This window comes from Hypanus sabinus, chromosome 21 (assembly GCF_030144855.1).
Source record: "Hypanus sabinus isolate sHypSab1 chromosome 21, sHypSab1.hap1, whole genome shotgun sequence".
NCBI classification, from domain to species: Eukaryota; Metazoa; Chordata; class Chondrichthyes; order Myliobatiformes; family Dasyatidae; genus Hypanus; species Hypanus sabinus.
In genome coordinates, this window is record NC_082726.1 from 703,358 (window position 1) to 721,602 (window position 18,245).

The 18,245-nt window shown below is 45.0% G+C and overlaps 2 protein-coding genes across 2 annotated transcripts in view; one reads left to right on the forward strand and one right to left on the reverse strand.

The window, feature by feature from the left end:
* The window catches only part of mtmr10 (myotubularin related protein 10), a 66,023-nt gene that overhangs the window by 19,433 nt on the left and 28,345 nt on the right, over window positions 1-18,245 (forward strand). The window contains exons 4-8 of the mRNA XM_059945836.1: window positions 5,402-5,492; window positions 5,938-6,079; window positions 6,396-6,483; window positions 10,422-10,510; window positions 15,834-15,964. Of these exons, the coding sequence (XP_059801819.1) occupies window positions 5,402-5,492; window positions 5,938-6,079; window positions 6,396-6,483; window positions 10,422-10,510; window positions 15,834-15,964 (541 nt within the window). The remainder of the gene's footprint in view (window positions 1-5,401; window positions 5,493-5,937; window positions 6,080-6,395; window positions 6,484-10,421; window positions 10,511-15,833; window positions 15,965-18,245) is intronic.
* Window positions 2,306-18,245, reverse strand: part of fan1 (FANCD2 and FANCI associated nuclease 1) — an 80,535-nt gene continuing 64,595 nt past the window's right edge. Inside the window, exon 14 of the mRNA XM_059945832.1 lies at window positions 2,306-4,259. The gene's annotated coding sequence lies outside the window, so the exon portion shown is untranslated. The remainder of the gene's footprint in view (window positions 4,260-18,245) is intronic.

An 18,245-nucleotide genomic window follows, 5' to 3' on the forward strand; every position in this document is an offset into this window, starting at 1 on the left:
ATCTTCGACTGGAGTTGTGTTGGGTATATCTACGGGCTGGAGCTGTGTTGGGTATATCTTCGACTGGAGTTGTGTTGGGTATATCTACGGGCTGGAGCTGTGATGGGTATATCTTCGACTGGAGTTATGTTGGGTATATCTATGGGCTGGAGTTGTGTTGGGTATATCTACGGGCTGGAGTTGTGTTGGGTATATCTACGGGCTGGAGCTGTGTTGGGTATATCTACGGGCTGGAGCTGTGATGGGTATATCTTCGACTGGAGTTGTGTTGGGTATATCTATGGGCTGGAGTTGTGTTGGGTATATCTTCGGCTGGAGCTGTGTTGCGTATATCTTCGACTGGAGTTGTGTTGGGTATATCTACACAGGCTGGAGCAGTGTTGGGTATATCTACGGGCTGGAGTTGTGTAGGGTATATCTTCGGGCCGGAACTGTTGGGGATATCTGCAGGCTGGAGCTGTGTTAGGGATATCTGCAGGCTAGAATTGTGTTGGGTTTATTTACGGGCTGAAGCTTTCTTGTGGATATCTGCAGGCTGGAGATGTGCAGAGATTTCTGAGGGCTGGAGATGCGTTTCAGATATATTAGGGAAGTAGGACTGGAGTTTAGTTGGAGATTTCTAAAGACAGTTGGGTGGTTCTTTGTTCAAGATTTCTGAGCTTTGCGCTGATCTGGAGATATTTTTGGGACTTGGGGCTGGAGTTGTGAAACATCGACTGTACTCTTTTCCATAGATGTTGCCTGCCCTGCTGAGTTTTTAGGGCAATTTGTGTACATTGCTCGTATTTTCTCTTCTTTGTGATAGGACTGGAGTTTTGTTGGTTCTGTCTGAGGGTAGTAGGGCTGGATTGTGTTGGAGGAATCTGAGGGAATAGGGCTGGATTGTGCTGGATCTGTCTGAGGGTAATAGGGCTGGATTGTGTTGGATCTGTCTGAGGGTAGTAAGGCTGGATTGTGTTGGAGATGTCCAAGGGTGACAGGACTGGATTGTCCTGGATCTATCTGAGGGTAATAGGGCTGGATTGTGTTAGATCTGTCTGAGAGTCATAGGTCTAGAATGTTTTGGAGACATCTGAGGGTATTAGGCTGAATTTTGTTGGATCTCTCTCAAGGTAGTAGTGCTGTATTGTGTTGGATCTGTCTGAGGGTAAAAGGGCTTGATAGTGTTGAATTGTGTTGGAGATATGTGAGGGAATTGGGCTGGTTTGTGATGGATAGTCCTGTGGGTAATAGGGCTGGATTGTGGAAGATCTGTCTGAGAGTCATAGGTCTAGAATGTTTTGGAGACATCTGAGGGTATTAAGGCTGAATTTTGTTGGATCTCTCTCAAGGTAGTAGTGCTGTATTGTGTTGGATCTGTCTGAGGGTAAAAGGGCTTGATAGTGTTGAATTGTGTTGGGGATATGTGAGGGAATTGGGCTGGTTTGTGATGGGTAGTCCTGTGGGTAATAGGGCTGGATTGTGGAAGATCTGTCTGAGAGTCATAGGTCTAGAGTGTTTTGGAGACATCTGAGGGTATTAAGGCTGGATTGTGTTGGTGATATCTGAGGGAATAGGGGCTGGATTGTGTTGGTGATATCTGAGGGAATAGGGGCTGGACTGTGTTGGTGATATCTGAGGGAATAAGGCTAAATTATGTTTGTCATATCTGAGGTTAATGAGTCTGGATTGTGCTGGACATATCTCACTGAATAGGATTGTGCTAGACATATCTCACTGAATAGGGCTAGATTTTGTTGGTGTTGTCTGAGGGTATTAGGGCTGGATTGTGTTGGAACTGTTTGAGGGTAACAGGGCTGGATTGTGTTGGAGATAACTGCGGGAATAGGGCTAGATTGTGTTCGGGATGTCTGAGGGTAATTGGGCTGGATTGTGTTCAGGATGTCTGAGGGTAATTGGGCTGGATTGTGTTTGAGATGTCTGAGGGTGATGGGGCTGGATTCTGCTGGATCTACCTGAGGTAATAGGGCTTGATTGTGATGAAGATATCTGAGGGTAATAGGGCTAGATTGTGTTGGAGATATCTGAGGGAATAGGGATGGATTTTATTGGAGATTGAGGGTAATAGGGCTGGATTGTGTTGGATCTCTCTGAGGGTTGTAACCCCCTGGGTCGCCTCAGGCTCGCTCAGCTCATTCTCGTCTAGGGGGAGCAGCATTCGGCCCCGCCAAACTGGGTAATAGGCTTGTGTGGATGCTGTGTGATGTCCCCACCTCACCAAAGAACAGACAGGACACCATATGCGATTAAATAATTACAATTTATAAAGATTACTATAACTGATTAATAACCATACAGTATATATGAAGGAAAAGTAAATAAAGAAAAGGCACCAAACTTAAGTCCAAACCACTTCATGCACAACTGTTGGAGCTCAATTACTGAAGTCTTCTGGCCACTATTCGATCCCCTCTGAACTCCTTGACTCGCAGCTCAGGACCACCCGAAGTGGTCAACTTCGTCTCCTATCCTCGGGGTACCTCCTGGCCTCGGACCCACACTTGGGGTCCGTTCCTTGCCCAGTTTACAGCATCGCGTCCTCTCTCTCTCACCCCCTCGCGCTGTTACGTATCCTGTCACTGGATCACTTACCAGCAAAGATAGAGAGGTCCGCTGAAGTCTGATGGTACTATTTTTAAAAGTCTTTATTTTATAAAGGGACACAAAAGTAAGGTTATTGCAAACATTCAGATAATATACGTCGTCAATACTCAATCTAAAACGCGGGTATAGTAATAATCATCAATAAGAAATAGTTCTATCGTTTGTCTAGGGGATACTACTGAGTCCGATGGAAATATAAAAGTCACTCAGAAGTCTGCAGGCTTTTTGCATTTTGGGAACCGCTGGGTTTCACGTGTTGGAGAGAGAGAGAGAGAGAGAGAGAGATTTCTGGTGAGAAAAGAAACTTGCCAGTCTTTTTGAACGCAAACCGTTGAATCAGGAACGTGGGTTCCCCGTTGTCAGTTCTAAGTCCTTTTCAGTGTTATCAGCCACTCGTTTCCTAGGCCAGGGGAAACGGACCACGCGTAGCTTCCGAATAGCTTCCCGTTGTCACGGGAGCGATGGGCGATGGTGTCTCCTTCTGTTGCGTCGCTGAGAGACTGCCCCCTGCAGCCTACCTTTTATTTGGACTTGCAGGGTTGTAGATGTCAATCAGGGTGGGGTGATGCAATCCCCCAGCCCACATTACCTGAGGGTGTGCACATAGCCCAGCCCACATTGACCTGAGAACTGGCACGTAGTATAGGATCGTAATTCACAAAGGTGTCTCCAAGAAACAATGGCCAAATCCGTTGCTTTGTCCTGCTGAGGATTCTCTCTCATTTCCTGGGTCCAAGACCTGAATTAATAGCGATCTGGCAATTCTCAAAAAGGAGGGGGCTGGGATCATAACAGCGCTGACTCCCCAAAAGCCCGCCAACAATAGCTTACAGACTCAGAAGAAAGAACAACATTAATCCCAATTGGTTTACAAAGGAATACAATTCTCATTATCAGTAAATTTTATCCCAAGCAAGCTTCCAGCACTCTCTCGCAACAAAGAAGCATTCCTACTTCTAACAAAACAAAGAAGCCATTTTGATTAACATACGCAGTAACAAAGAAAAAGAAGAAACCCCCCTTTACACTCTCCCCCCAGCAAATAAAAGTCATGTCCTCATGACTATTAAATAACTTGCCCACTCTTCCTGCCAACACAAACCCTAACCCAGGCACAAACAGTGACATTGCTTCCCAAACAGTAAACCTCACGCGCTGTTCCTCAGGTGCTAATAGGCAAACTTCTCTGGGAGTTTCCTAACCCTCTGAGACCTCACCTAAACCCTTCAGGCTCGGACACAACTGGGGATACCTCGGGCCCGCTACCAACTCCTCTCTCAACCTCTCACTCATGCCCCCCACTGCACACAGCTAACCCTCCCCACTATACCTGATTCAGTGGGAGAAGGGCCAAAGGTCTCTTCCTCAATCGAGGGAAAGTCAGTAAAAGGCAGCATGTACCACACATCCAGCACATCATCCTTCAAATCCGTATTCTTTCTCATTTCTACGATCGGTAGCTACTGTTTGATCTTCTCCAAATGGAAACACATGGCCTGCACTGCTCCTGCAGTCTCTTCAGCCTCCTGCAATCGAGAGATCAGCTTCTTCTCTGGCCCCTGCAACTCTCGCCACAGGCTCAGCTGTTCTGACTCACGCATCCCAGCCATCTCAATCTGGGATGCAGTTACTCCAACAGCTTCTTCCACCCAGACCTGAAAAGCAGCAGTTAAAGATTGGTCAGCCTCCAGTTCAGTATTCACTGCACTTCTCTCCAGCTTTTTCTTCCTCATGACCTTCCAGATCAACTTTTTCCAGTCTCTCCGTCTTCATTTAAAACTTGATTCCATAGAGGCGCACTGTCAGTGACCAGAATATGGCACTGAGGGCCGAAAAGGCGGTGGCTTGTCTGAGTGGTGCAAAGTGGTTTGGAGCTGGTGTTTAGCGAAAGAAGGTTACAAAGGGACGAAGAAAGTTGAAGGAAATTTCTGCGTATTTTTTAAATGGACTTTAAACAAGTGTCCAGCAATTTAAAAATATAATGCGGAGGGGCAGGGAGAGGTGGAGCAGCAGTAGCGAATTGTGTGGAGGGGTGGAGCAGTGGTAGGGAATTGCGTAGAGGAGTGGAGCAGCGGTAGGGAATTGTATGGAGGGGTGGAGTAGTGGTAGGGAATTGTGTGGAGGGGTGGAGCAGTGGTAGGGAATTGTGTGGAGGGGTGGAACAGTGGTAGGAAATTGTGTGGAGGGGTGGAGCAGTGGTAGGGAATTGTGTGGAGGTGTGGAACAGTGGTAGGGAATTGTGTGGAGGAATGCAACAGTGGTCCAGAATTGTGCGGAGCAGTGGGGAATTGTGTGGAGGTGTGGAACAGTGGTAGGGAATTGTGTGGAGGAATGCAACAGTGGTCCAGAATTGTGCGGAGCAGTGGGGAATTCTGTGGAGGGGTGGAACTGTTGTAGAGAGCGGTGGTGCAGTGTTTAACGACCAGTGGGATGTGGTAGCGTGGAGTGAGGATGGCATTGCTTAACTGACAACCAATGAGTGAAGTGTTAATGTGTGAATGTTACTTCAGGAGACCAAGGTCATTAGAGAAGAGGAAGAGTACAAACTATGGTAAGCTTTGAGAATAACTCTTTGCAAGCCACTGGGCCTCTGTGTGAACTCAGTGAGTGGGTTGGGATTACATCCGGTCTGTAAGCTGGTTCGACAGGAGCTTCACTGGTTCACCAAATGATCTGGTCCATTCTGAAAGGTTGTGCCCAGAAGCTCCAGCACTGTGGGTGGGAAGCAGAGGCCACTCATTCAGTTGTTTGGATTTCGATAGCTTACCTATAACTGTGTCTTTGCACTTTGTTGTAGATTTGCCTGGTTATTGCACATTACTCACAGCCCAAGGATCTCCAGCTGCTGTTCGGGTTTGCATATGCCAAGGAGCAGTGCCAGAATTCAGGTAATATGGTGGGAGTTCCAGTGCCACTGGCCAACTAGTGGTGTGCTTGAGTCCTATAGTTACAGTGTGTGATTGGAATCTCGAACGTGTTAATAGTTTAGGAGAGCTGGAGGGTCCATTCTGAGAATTGAATTAATAGAGTGAAGAAAATGCTGCAGGAACGCTGGGGATGGAATCGGAGTGTTGGTCTGGTAGAGGTTAATACCAACAATCAGTAGATGAATAGAAGCTGTGATTCACTGGATTCATTGGGAACTGGCCACTCATGGGGATCGTAACAAGGGGAATGCTCGAACTCATGGTATAAGAATGAATATGGGCTAAACACCCAGATGGGTGTGAGGGGAGCCCAAACACTGTGCCTTAATTACACTCAGATTTCAGCCTGTGCTTTGGTGTGTGAGTGTATGGTAGGAACTGTGAACCATGTTCCCCTTGCTTTTAGATGGCGAAGTGAATGGGGCAGACTTCAGTTGGCAGACACCCCTGTTTGAAACCTATGCAGACTGGGACAGGGAGATCAAACGGACAGGGGCTTCAGAGTGGAGAGTCTCTTCTGTCAACGAGCACTATACCACCTCCACCAGGTAGGAAAATCTACAGAGGTGTCAAAACATCCAGTTGTGATTAATCTGTGTCTATGTTTCACTGAATTATAGACCCAGGCCCAGGGAAAACAGAGTTGTGGACGAGATCAGGAGTGCAGAATGGAGACAAACTCATGGGGGTAGGATGGACAGGTAGCAGATGGGAATCCAAGGTAGATGGGAATGGGATTGGAGGCTGGTTTTGGGAGTAACTGGAGGTTGATGGTAGGCAGCAAAGTACATGCACAGTTTAATAGTACAAATGCCTCACTGTGAGGGTTTTCTGTGTTCTTTTCCATTCTGTTGTAACTTGCAGCCTTCCAAAATACTTTGTTGTTCCATCATCTCTGGCAGACGAAGACTTGAAGCAACTGGCTCCTTCTTTCAACGGTGCTCGGATCCCAGTGAGTGTTGATCTTTACTCATAGTAGTGCGAGAGTTGGTGAGTAAGTTCCATAGTTGAAGATTCACTTCAAGCTAATCATATAGTTCCAATGACTGGCCTTGAATTGGATTGTTGGGATCTTGGACCATCAACATCTCCAAGCTCCTTGGGTCTTTGCTGTTGGGTACTGCAGGACAGATGTGTCTGAGAGAAGAGAGATTCACCAAGGCGGAGTGTGTAGTACTGCTGCCTCACAGTTCCAGAGACCAAGGTTAGATCCCAATCTTTAATTTTTCCCTGTCGGACTGGTGGGGATGCTCCCACATCCCAAAGAATTGCAGGTGGGTAAGTTAATGGGTTGCTGTAATGTAGCTCCAGTGTAGAATCAGGGGAGCTGATGGGCGAGTGAAGCAGAGTAGGTTACAGGAAGGTCAGTGTGGAATGGGACTGGAGGAGATTCTGTAGAGCTAGCATAGTCTAGATGGGCCAAATGGCTTATGTCATTTCAGAAATTTTGAAAAATGAAAATATACTGCAGTACAAAGTAGGCATTGAGCAAACTCTCATAAGGGCAGCATCTGGTTTGGATTTGGTAAAGTCCTGATGACTACGAGTGAAAACCCTTCATTCTACCCAAAATTCCCTTGTTTGTATGACAAGAAAACAATTCACAGAGTAATACCTGAAGGAGTAAAATCTTTTACTGGGCAGATGGGGCTTGTCAGCTGGTGTTGGCAGCTGATCGAGGAGAAGAAAAACTCTGATCTCAAACCTCCACCTTCAGGAAAAATCCAGAGCTGTTGTCTCTAAAGCATTGAGTTCAACGTTGACTGGCAATTCCTGCAATGTCACTGGTGCCAAATTGTATTGGTCTCAGCCGTTCCTCTGGATTCAGCAACTTTGTGGAGAGGGGGAATCCTCTTGCATGGGCACAGCTTGTTCTCCATATCATATGGCCTGGCTAGCATATTGGTTCACAGCTAGGATGCAACATCCATGACGAAACCAGACCGACAAAGACCTCAGGAAACTTTTCAGCTAGAAATGAAGTCAGTCTGGACACAGTAATTTGGTGAAGACTATAAGACCATAGAAAAATGAGCAGAACGAGGCAGTTTGCCCCATCAAGTCTGCTCTGCCTACACCATAGTCTGTGGTGTGGCTTGGTTGGGATTACATCTTTAAAAAGAGGTTACTTAGGGTCAAAGAATGTTGAATCTTTGTGGGTGGAGTTAAGAAACTGCAAGAGTGAAAAAAACCATTATGGGAATCATATATAGGTATCCGAATAACAGCCAAAATCTGCAATTGAAATTGCAAGGGGAGCTGGAAAAGACACATAATAAGGGTAATGACACAACTGTAATGGGAGACTTCAATATGCAAGGGGATTGGGAAAATCAAGTTGGTGTCAGATTGCAAGAGAGGGAATTTGTTGAATATCTATGAGATAGCTTTTTAGAACAGCTTGTGCTTGAGCCTACTCGGGGAAAGGCTATCTTAGATTGGATGTTGTGTAATAACCAGGGTTATTAGAGAGCTTAACATAAAGGAACCCTCAGAAGGCAGCAATCATGACGTGATTGAATACATATTGCAGTTTTAGAGGGAGAAACAGAAGTCACATGTGTCAATATTGCAATGGAATAAAGGGAATTACAGGGGTATGAGAGAGGACCTTGTCCAGGTGGATTGGAGGAGGAATATGAGCGGGGATGATGGCAGAACAGACGTGGCTGAAGTTCTGAGAATAGTTAACAAGGCACAGGATAGATATGTCCCACAGAAGAAGTTGTTCTCAAATGGCAGAGATAGGCAACCATGTCTGACAAGGGAAGTTAAGGACTGCATGAAAGCCAAGGAAAGGGCATAGAAGGTAGCAGAAGTGAGTGGCAAGTTGGATGATTGGGAAACTTTAAAAATCCAACAAAACGCAACTAAAAAAAAAAGCTCTATGAAGGGAAAAGATGCAATATGAGGGCAAACTAGCCAATGATATAAAGCAGGATACCAACAGTTTTTTTCTGTTATATGAAAAGTGGGGTGAGAGTTGATATTGGACTACTGGAAAATTATGCCGGTGAGATAGTAATTGGAGACAAAGAAATGGCAGATGAACTTAATGGGTATGTTGCATCAGTTTTCACTGTGGAAGACACTAGCAAGTGTGCTAGAGGTCCATGAGTGTCAGGGAGCAGGAGTGAGTGCCATTGCTATTACAAAGGAAAAATTGCTCAGCAAACTCAAAGGTCTTCAGGTGGATAGGTCATCTGGACCAGATGGACTATATCCCAGAGTCCTGAGAGAGGTTGCTGAAGAGATCATGGATGCATTGGTCATGATATTTCAAGAATCACTTGATTCTAAGCATGGTCCTGGAGGATTGGAAAATTGAAAATGTCACTCCACTCTTTAAAAGGGAGGAAGGCAAAAGAAAGAAAATTATAAGCCTGTTAGCCTAACCTCAGAGTTGGGAAAGTTTTGGAGTCTGTTATTAAGGATGAGGTTTCAGTGTACTTGGAGATTAATGATAGAATAAGTTAAAGTCAGCATTATTTCTCTCAGTGGTGATCTTGCCTGACAAATCAGTTTTGAGTTCTTCAAGGAAATAACCAGCAGGGTCAACAAAGGAGAGGGAGTGGATGTCATTTACTTGGATTTTTAGAAGACATTTGATAAGGTGCCACACATGAGGCTGCTTAACAAGCTAAAATCTTATACTGTTACAGGAAAGATACTGGCATGGATAGAGGAATAGCTGACAGGCTGGAGGCAGTGAATGGGAATAAAGGTTTTTGGTTGGCTACCAGTGACTAGTGGTGTTCCTCAGGGGTCAGTACTGGGACTGCTGCTTTTTATATTGTTTGTCAGTGATTTAAATAATGGAATGATATCTTTGTGGCAAAGTTTGCAGATGATACGAAGATAGGTGGAGGGGTAAGTAGTGCTGATGAAGCAATGAAATTGCAGCAGGACAGACAAATTGGAAAAATGGGCAAAAAAAGTGGCAGATGGAATAGAGTGTCAAAGGAACAGAGTGTGGACTATTATCTAAATGGGGAGAAGATTCAAACATAAGAGGTGCAGAAGGTCTTAGGAGACCTCCCAGAAGGTTAATCTACAGGTTGAGTTGGTGTTGAAGAAAGCAAATACAATGTTGCCATTTATTTCAAAGGGAATAAAAGCAAAGAGATAATGCTGGGCCTTTATAAGGCACTAGTCAAGCTGCACGGAGTATTGTCAATCGGTTTGGGTCCCTTAGAAAGGATGTGTGGTCATTGGAGAGTCCAGAAGAGGTTCACGAGGATGATTCTGGGAATGAAGGGGTTAACAGATGAGGAGCATTTGGCAGCTTTTGGGCCTGTATTCACTGGAATTTAGTAGAATGTGGGGATATCTCATTGAAACCCACTGAATGTTGAATAGATAGAGTAGATGGAGAGAGGACATTTCCAATGGTGGGAGTACTCTGAAGTAAAGGGCATGCTTCAAAATTGAGGGACAACCCTTTAGAACAGAGGTAAGGAGGAATTATTTCAGCCAGAGTAGTAAATCTGAAGAATGCTCTGCCACAGACTGCAGTAGAGGCCAAGACCATACATATATTTAGGGCAGAAGTTGATCATTTATTGGGCAGTCAGGACATCAAAGGATCTGGGAGAAGGCAGATGTATGGGATTGAGTGGGGTCCAGGATCAACCATAATGGAATGGTGGAACAGACTTTATGGACTGAATGACTTAATTCTGCTCCAATATCTAATGGTCTTATGACCTTATTCCTTCATGGCTGATTCACTATCCCTCTCAAGCCCATTTTCCTGACTTCTCACAGTAAGACTATAAGACCATATGATATAGGAGTGGAATTAGGCCATTCAGCCCATCAAGATTACCTATGTGTATCAGAGTTAGTAATGGGATGGAAGGTTTCTGTTTATGCTTGCTTCTGTTCCAGGTGTGGTGCTGGCATCATTGGACAGGCAGCTCCCTGGTTCGTATGGCTAACATTAAACCCGGCATACAACTGAGAAAGCATGACACAAGGTAGGGTGTATCACCAAGTGCCTTGTATATCCTGGCCAGGCCCCACACACTCTCTTATCTTAAAGGTAGTGACTGTCAACATCAGCTGAGCATTCAGACATGAGAGACTGCAGAGGCTGCGATCTGGGGTAAAAATATAAACTACTGCAAGTAGGTCAAGGCCCATCTTGTCCTAAAAATGCTGACTTCTACTAGGGTACAGTTGCTAACATACTGACCCCGGCAGTACTGTCCCTGACGTAAAGACTCTCCCAGGTGTACAGGCGCTGACAGAGCAACTCCCCTGGGGATATAGTCCCTGATGTACTGACTCTCCCGGGTGTGCAGGCGCTGACCTAATGACTTTCTCCTGGGGATACAGTCTCTGAAGTACTGACTCCCCCAGGGGTACAGACCCTGATGTACCGATTACCCTGGGATAAAGTCCCTAACTTACTGACTCTCCCAGGAGTACTGTACCAAATGTACTGACTCTTCCCAGGGGTACAGTCCCTGACAAACTGACTGCCCCAGGGGTACAGTCCCTGACATACTGACTCTCCCCATGGGTGCAGTCCCTGACGTGCTCACCCCGGGAGTACAGTCCCTGACATACTGACTCTCCCTGGGGGTACAGTCCCAGATGTACCGACTTCCCCCGATGGTTCAGTCCCTGACATACTGACTCCCTCAGGGGTGCGGTCCCTTATGTGCTAATCCTGGGAGTACAGTCGCTAATGTACCAACACTCCCCCGGGGGTATAGATCCTGACGTACCGATTAGCCCGGGGGTACAGTCCCTGACACACTGCCTGTCCCCAGGGGTATGGTCCCTGGTGTGCTAACCTTGGGAGTACAGTTGCTAACGTACAGACTCCCCAGGGATACAGTCCTGGATGTACTGACCCTGGGGTTACAGTCCCTGATGTACCGAATCTTCCCCCGGGATACAGTTCTTGATGTACCGACTCTACCCGGGGTACACTCCCTGACGTACCAACTCTCCTGCCTTACAGTCCTTGATGTACCGATTCCCCCAGGGTTGCAGTCCCTGATTTACCAACTGCCCTGGGGGTATAATCCCTAGTGTACCGACTCTACACTCCCTGACATACTGACTCCCACGGGGTTACAGTCCCTAACAAGACCACAGCTTATCGAGTCTGCTCGGTCATTCCATCATGGCTGATCAGGAAACTATCAACTTCCGACTGAAATAAATAAACATAGAAACCTACAGCACAATACAGGCCCTTCAGCCCACAATGCTGTGCCAAACATGTACTTAATTTAGAAATTACCTGGAGTTACCCATAGCTCTCTATTTTTCTAAGCTCCATATACCTATCCAGTTTATTAAAAGACCTTATCATATCTCCTCCACCACCATTGCTGGCAACCATTCCACGCACTCACCACTCTGTGTAAAAAAACTTATCACTGATGTCGACTTCCAATCTCTTTAAAACTGTACCTTGTTAGCTGTTTCAGCCCTGTGAAAAAGCCTCTGACTATCCACGTGATCAATGTCTGTCAATTTATACACCTCTAACAGGTCATCTCTCATCCTCCGCCTCTCCAAGGAGAAAAGACCAAGTTCACTCAACCTATTCTCACAAGGCACACTCTGCAATCCAGGCAACGTTCTTGTAAATCTCCTCTGCATACTTTCTATAGTTGCTACATCCTCCTTGTAATGAGGTGACCAGAAATGAGCACAGTACTCCAAGTGGGGTCTGACCAGGGTCTTATATAGCTGTAACATTACCTCTTGGCTCCTAAACTCAGACCCATGGTTGATGAAGGCCAATGCTCCATATGCTTCCATAGAGTCAAACTGCACAGCAGCTTTGTGTGTCCTATGGAATCAGACCCCAAGATCCCTCTGATCTTCCACACTGCTAAGAGTCTTACCACCAATCACCAACCTCCATGCAGAATATGACCCATCTACAACCACTTTGCCTTCTGTGGACAAGCCAATTTTGGATCCACAAAGCTCAGTCCCCTTGGATCCCACGCCTCCTTACTTTCTCAGTAAGCCTTGCATGGGGTACCTTATTAAATGCCTTGCTGAAATCCATATACATTATATCTACTGCTCTACCTTCATTAACGTGTTTAGTCACATCCTCAAAAAATTCAATCGGGATTGTAAGGCATGACCTGCCTTTCACAAAGCCATGTTGACTATTCCTAATCATATTATGCCTCTCCAAATGTTCATAAATCCTCCCTCTCGAGATCTTTTCCATCAACTTACCAACCATTGAAGTAAAACTCACTGGTCTATAATTTCCTGGGTTATCTGTACTCTCTTTCTTGAATAAGGGAACAACATCTGCAACCCTCCAATCCTCCAGAAACTCTCCCGTCCCCATTGATGATGTAAAGATCATTGCCAGAGGTTCAGCAATCTCCTCCCTCGCCTCCCACAGTAGCCTGGGTTACATCTTGTCCAGTCCCAGAGACTTATCCAACTTGATGCTTTCCAAAAGCTCCAGCACATCCTTTTTCTTAATGTCTACATGCTCAAGCTTTTCAATCCGCTGTAAGTCATCCCTACAATCGCCAAGATCCTTTTCCACAGTGAATACTGAAGCAAAGTATTCATTAAGTACCTCTGCTATCCCCTTCGGTTCCATTCACACTTTTCCACTGTCACACTTGGTTGGTCCTATTCTCTCATGCCTTATCCTCTTGCTCTTCACATACTTGTAGAATGCCTTGGGGTTTTCTTTAATTCTGTTCGCCAAGGCCTTCTCATGGCTACTTCTGGCTCTCCTAATTTCATTCTTGAGCTCCTTCCTGCTAGCCTTATAATCTAGATCTCTTAACTTTACCTCGTTTTTGAACCTTTGTAAGCTTTTCTTCTTGACTAGATTTTCAACAGCCTTTGTACACCACAGTTCCTGTACCTGTCTCATTGGAACACCAGAATGCCATGCAAATATCCCCTGAACATTTGCCACATTTCTGCCATACATTTGCCATAGATGTTCTGAGAACACCTATTCCCAATTTATGCTTCCAAGTTCCTGCCTGATCACTTCATATTTCCCCTTACTCTAATTAAACACTTTCCTAACTTGTCTGTTCCTCTCCCTCTCTAATGCTATGGTAAAGGAGATAGAATTGTGATCACTATCTCCAAAATGCTCTCCCACTGAGAGACCTGACACTTGACCAGGTTTATTTCCCAGTACCAGATCAAGTACAGCCTCTCCTCTTGCAGGCTTATCTACATTTTGTGTCAGGAAACCTTCCTGAACACACCTAACAAACTCCACCCCATCTAAACCCTTGCTCTAGGGAGATGCCAATCAATATTTAGAAAATTAAAATCTCCCACCACAGCAATCCTGTTATTATTGCATTGTTCCAGAATCTGCCTCCCTATCTGCGCCTTGATATCCCTGTTACTATTGGGTGGTCTATACAAAACACCCAGTAGAGTTATTGACCCTTCCTGTTTCTAATTTCCGCCCACAGAGGCTCAGTTGACAATCCCCCCATGACTTCCTCCTTTTCTGCAGCCATGACACCATCTCTGATCAGCAGTGCCACACCCCCACCTCTTTTGCCTCACTCACTGTCCTTTCTGAAACATCTGAAGCCTGGCACTCTCAGTAACCATTCCTGCCCCTGAGCCATCCACAATCAAAGCTCCGTACTGATCCATGCTCTAAGCTCATCTGCTTTGTTCATAATGCAACTTGGGTTAAAATAGACACATCTCAAACCATCACTCTGAGCATATCCCTTCTCTATCACATGCCTATTCTCCCTATCGCACTGTCTCCAAGCTTTCTCTATTTGTGAGCTAATCGCTCCTTCCTCCGTCTCTTCATTTCGGTTCCCACCCCCCCAACAATTCTAGTTTAAACTCTCCCCAATAGCCTTAGTAAACCTCCCCGCCAGGATATTGGTACCTCTTGGATTCAAGTGCAGCCCAGACTTTTTGTACAGGTCACGCCTGTCCCAAATGTCCCAATGATCCAGAAATCTGAATCCCTGACCCCTGCTCCAATCCCTCAGCCATGCATTTATCTTCCACTTCATTCTATTCCTATACTCACTGTTGCGTGGCACAGGCATGTACCATGGACTTGACCTCCAATGCAGTCTGTGGAAGAGCATTTGATGGATTTACCACTCTCCGACTTAAAAAAACTCCTCCTTAGCTCTGTTCTAAGAGGTCGCCCCTCAATTTTGAGGCTGTGCCCTCTAGTTCTGAATAGCCCCACCATAGGAATCAGTCTCTCCACATCTACCCTATCTATTCCTTTCAACATTCAGTAGGTTTCAGTGAGTTCCATCCTGCGTTCTTCTAAATTCCACTGAGTGCAGGCCCAAAGCTGCCAAACACTCGTCATATATTAACCTCTTCTTTCACAGAATCATCCTCATGAACCTCCTGTGGGCAACACATCCTTTCTGAGATATGGGGCCCAAAACTCCAAATACAGCCTGACTAGTGTGTTATAAATGCTCACCTTTATCTCCTTGCTTTTATATTCGATTCCCCTTGAAATAAATGCCAACATTACATTTGACTTGTTTACCACAGAGTTAACCTGTAAATTAACCTTCTGGGAGTCTTGCACAAGGACTCCTAACTCCCTCTACACCTCTGATGATTGAACCTTACCCCGTTTAGCTAATAGTCCACACTATTGTTCCTTTTACCAAAATGTATTATCATACATTTCCAACCATTGTATTCCATCTGCCACTTTTTTGCCCATTCTTCCAATTTGTCTAAGTCCGTCTGCAATCGCATTGCTTCCTCAGCACTACCTACGCCTGCACCTATCTTTGTATCATCCACGAACTTTGCCACAAACCATCAATTTCATTATGCAAATCACTGGCAAACAAAGTTAAAAGTAGCAGTCCCAATACCACTAATGACAGCCAAATATTAAGGTCCCCTTTTATTCCTTGCCTCCTACTTGCCAGCCGTCCTTGACGTACCGGGGCGGAGTTCCCGATGTACCATCTCTCCCTAGGGTACAGTCCCTGATTTACCATCTCTGTCCGGGATACAGACCCTGATTTACCATCTCTCCCCAGGTACAGTCCGTGATTTACCATCTCTCCCTGGGGTACAGTTCCTGATTTACCGTCTCTCCCCAGGCACAGTCCTTGATTTGCAATTTCTCCCTGGGGTGCAGTCCCTGATTTATTGTCTCTCCCCAGGGTACAGTCCCTGATACACCGTCTCTCCCCGGGGTACAGTCCCCGAAGGTGCTAGGATTCCAATAATGATGTTCTTCAAATATCTGAATGCTGGATATTTATTTTGTATTTTCTCAATGAACCTTTATCCTTTTTTTGTTAGGATCCTTAAGGCGATCGCACAGAGTCATCCACAGAAGAGTGAGATCTTTAAATCCGACCTCGATAAGAGTTTACCAAAAGTATCGGAGGTGCAGCTCGCTCTTGTCAGGCTAAAGCAGCTGTGCATTAATGGTGAAGTCAATTCAGAGCTTTTCCTCACATTCCCCTCTCTGCTTCACGTTAACCAACTGTGTCTAAATTCCTTGGTTGTATTTTTGAAACCTGAGTGATTGGGTTGTTGGTGTATCTTGTTGTACTGTATGTCATAAGTCTGCCCTTGTATTTTCCATGTGGTTGCTTGTCCTGTAATTGCTTAAGTCCTTTGGGAATATGCTGTGCAGTTCCTACCTGACCAGCCCATTTATGGAATGCCTGTAGTTGTACTAAGTGTTGGAGGGATGAACAATTGGCTTCTTTGCTCTCTGCTGTCCACTTTTGTTTTACTTATGGTTGCAAGATGATCATTTAAGACCATAAGAAAATAAGATATAAGAGCAGAATTAGGCCTTTTGGCCCATCGAGTCTGTTCCACTATTTCATCATGGCTGATCCATTTCCCTCTCAGCCCCAATCTCCTGCCTTCTCCCCGTAAGCATTCATGCCCATATTTTTATATGACCTATCAACCTTGGCCTTCAATATACTGGATGACTTGGCCTCCACAGCTGCCTTTGGCAACAAATTCCACAAATTCACCACTCTGGCTAAAGAACTTTCTCCTCATCCCTGTTCTAAATGGATGTCCCTCTATTCCGAGACTGTGCCCTCTGGTCTTGGACTCCCCAACCATAGGAAACATCCTCTCCACATCCACTCTATTGAGGCCTTTCAACATCCGATAGATTTCAAAGAGATCCCCCCTCATCCTTCTGAATCCCAGTGAGTACAGGCCCAGAGATATCAATCAGTAGCCCTTTCATTCCCAGAATGATTCTCATGAACCTTCTATGAACCCTCTTGAATGACAGCACACCCTTTTTTTAGATAAGGGGCTCAAAACTATTCACAGTACTCCAGGTGAGGCCTTGCCAGTGTCTTATAAAACCTCAACATTACATCCTTGCTTTTATATTCTAGTCCTCTCAAAATGAATGCTTTCCTCATCACCTCAACCTGCAAATTAACCTTCAGGGAATCCTGCATGAGGACACACAAGCCACTTTGCACCTCGGATTTTTGAATTTTCTCCCCATAATTTATGCTTTAATTTCTTCTACTAGTGCAGTACCATCAATTTCCAATACTGTATTCCATCTGCTAATTCTTTGCCCATTCTCCTAATCCATCTCAATCCTTCTGTAGCCTCTCAGCTTCCTCAATACTACCTGCCCCTTCACCTATCTTCTTCCGCAAACTTGGCCCCAAAACCATCAATTCCATTGTCCAAATTGCATAGAGCACAATAAGAAGCCATTCCTGACACCAGCAACCAACCAAAAAGGCTCCCTTTATTACAACTCTTTGCCTCTTGTCAATCAGCAAAGATCAATCCATGCTAGAATCTTTCCTGTAAAACTTGTTAAGCAGCCTTGTGTACAGCACCTTGTCAAAGGCCTACTGAAAATCCAAGTATGCAACATCAACCAATTCTCCTTTGTCTATCCTGTTTGCTGTTTCTTCAAAGAATTCCAACAGATTTGTCAGGCAAGATTTTCCCTTGAAGAAACCATGCTGACTACAGCCTATTTTATCCTGTGCCTCCAAGTACCCTAAAACCACATCCTTAACAATCAACTTTAACATCTTCCCAATCGCCTAGGTCAGACTAACTGGCCTATAGTTTCCTTTCTTCGGCCTCTATCACTTCTTGAAAAGTGGAATGACATTTGCAATTTTCCAGTCTTCCAGAACCATTCCAGAATCTAGTGATTCTTGAAAGATCATTACGAATGTCTCCATAATCTCTTCAGCCATCTCATTCAAAACCATGGGATATACACCATCTGGTCTAGGTGACTTATCTACCTTCAGACCTTTCAGTTTCCCAGGAATCTTCTGCCTAGTGATGGCAACTTCACACACTTCTGACCCCTGACACGCTGGAACTTCCACCATACTGCTAGTGATTCAAAGTGAATACTAATACAAAATACTTATTCAGTTTGTCAGCCATTTCCTTTTCTCCCATTACTACCTCTCCAGCATTGTTTTCCAGCAGTTCAATATTTATTACCACCTGTCTTTTATTCTTAATGTATCTGAAGAAACTCTTTGGTATCCTCTTTAGTATAATTGGTTAGCTTACGTTCATATTCCATTTTCCCCTCTTTATGACTTTTTATGTTGCCCTCTATTGGTTTTCAAAAACTTCCCAATCCTCTAACTTCCCACTAATTTTTGCTCAATTATGTACCCTCCCTTTAGAATATTATTACTTCTTTGTGATGTATCTCTGCTGCATCTTCCAGATTGC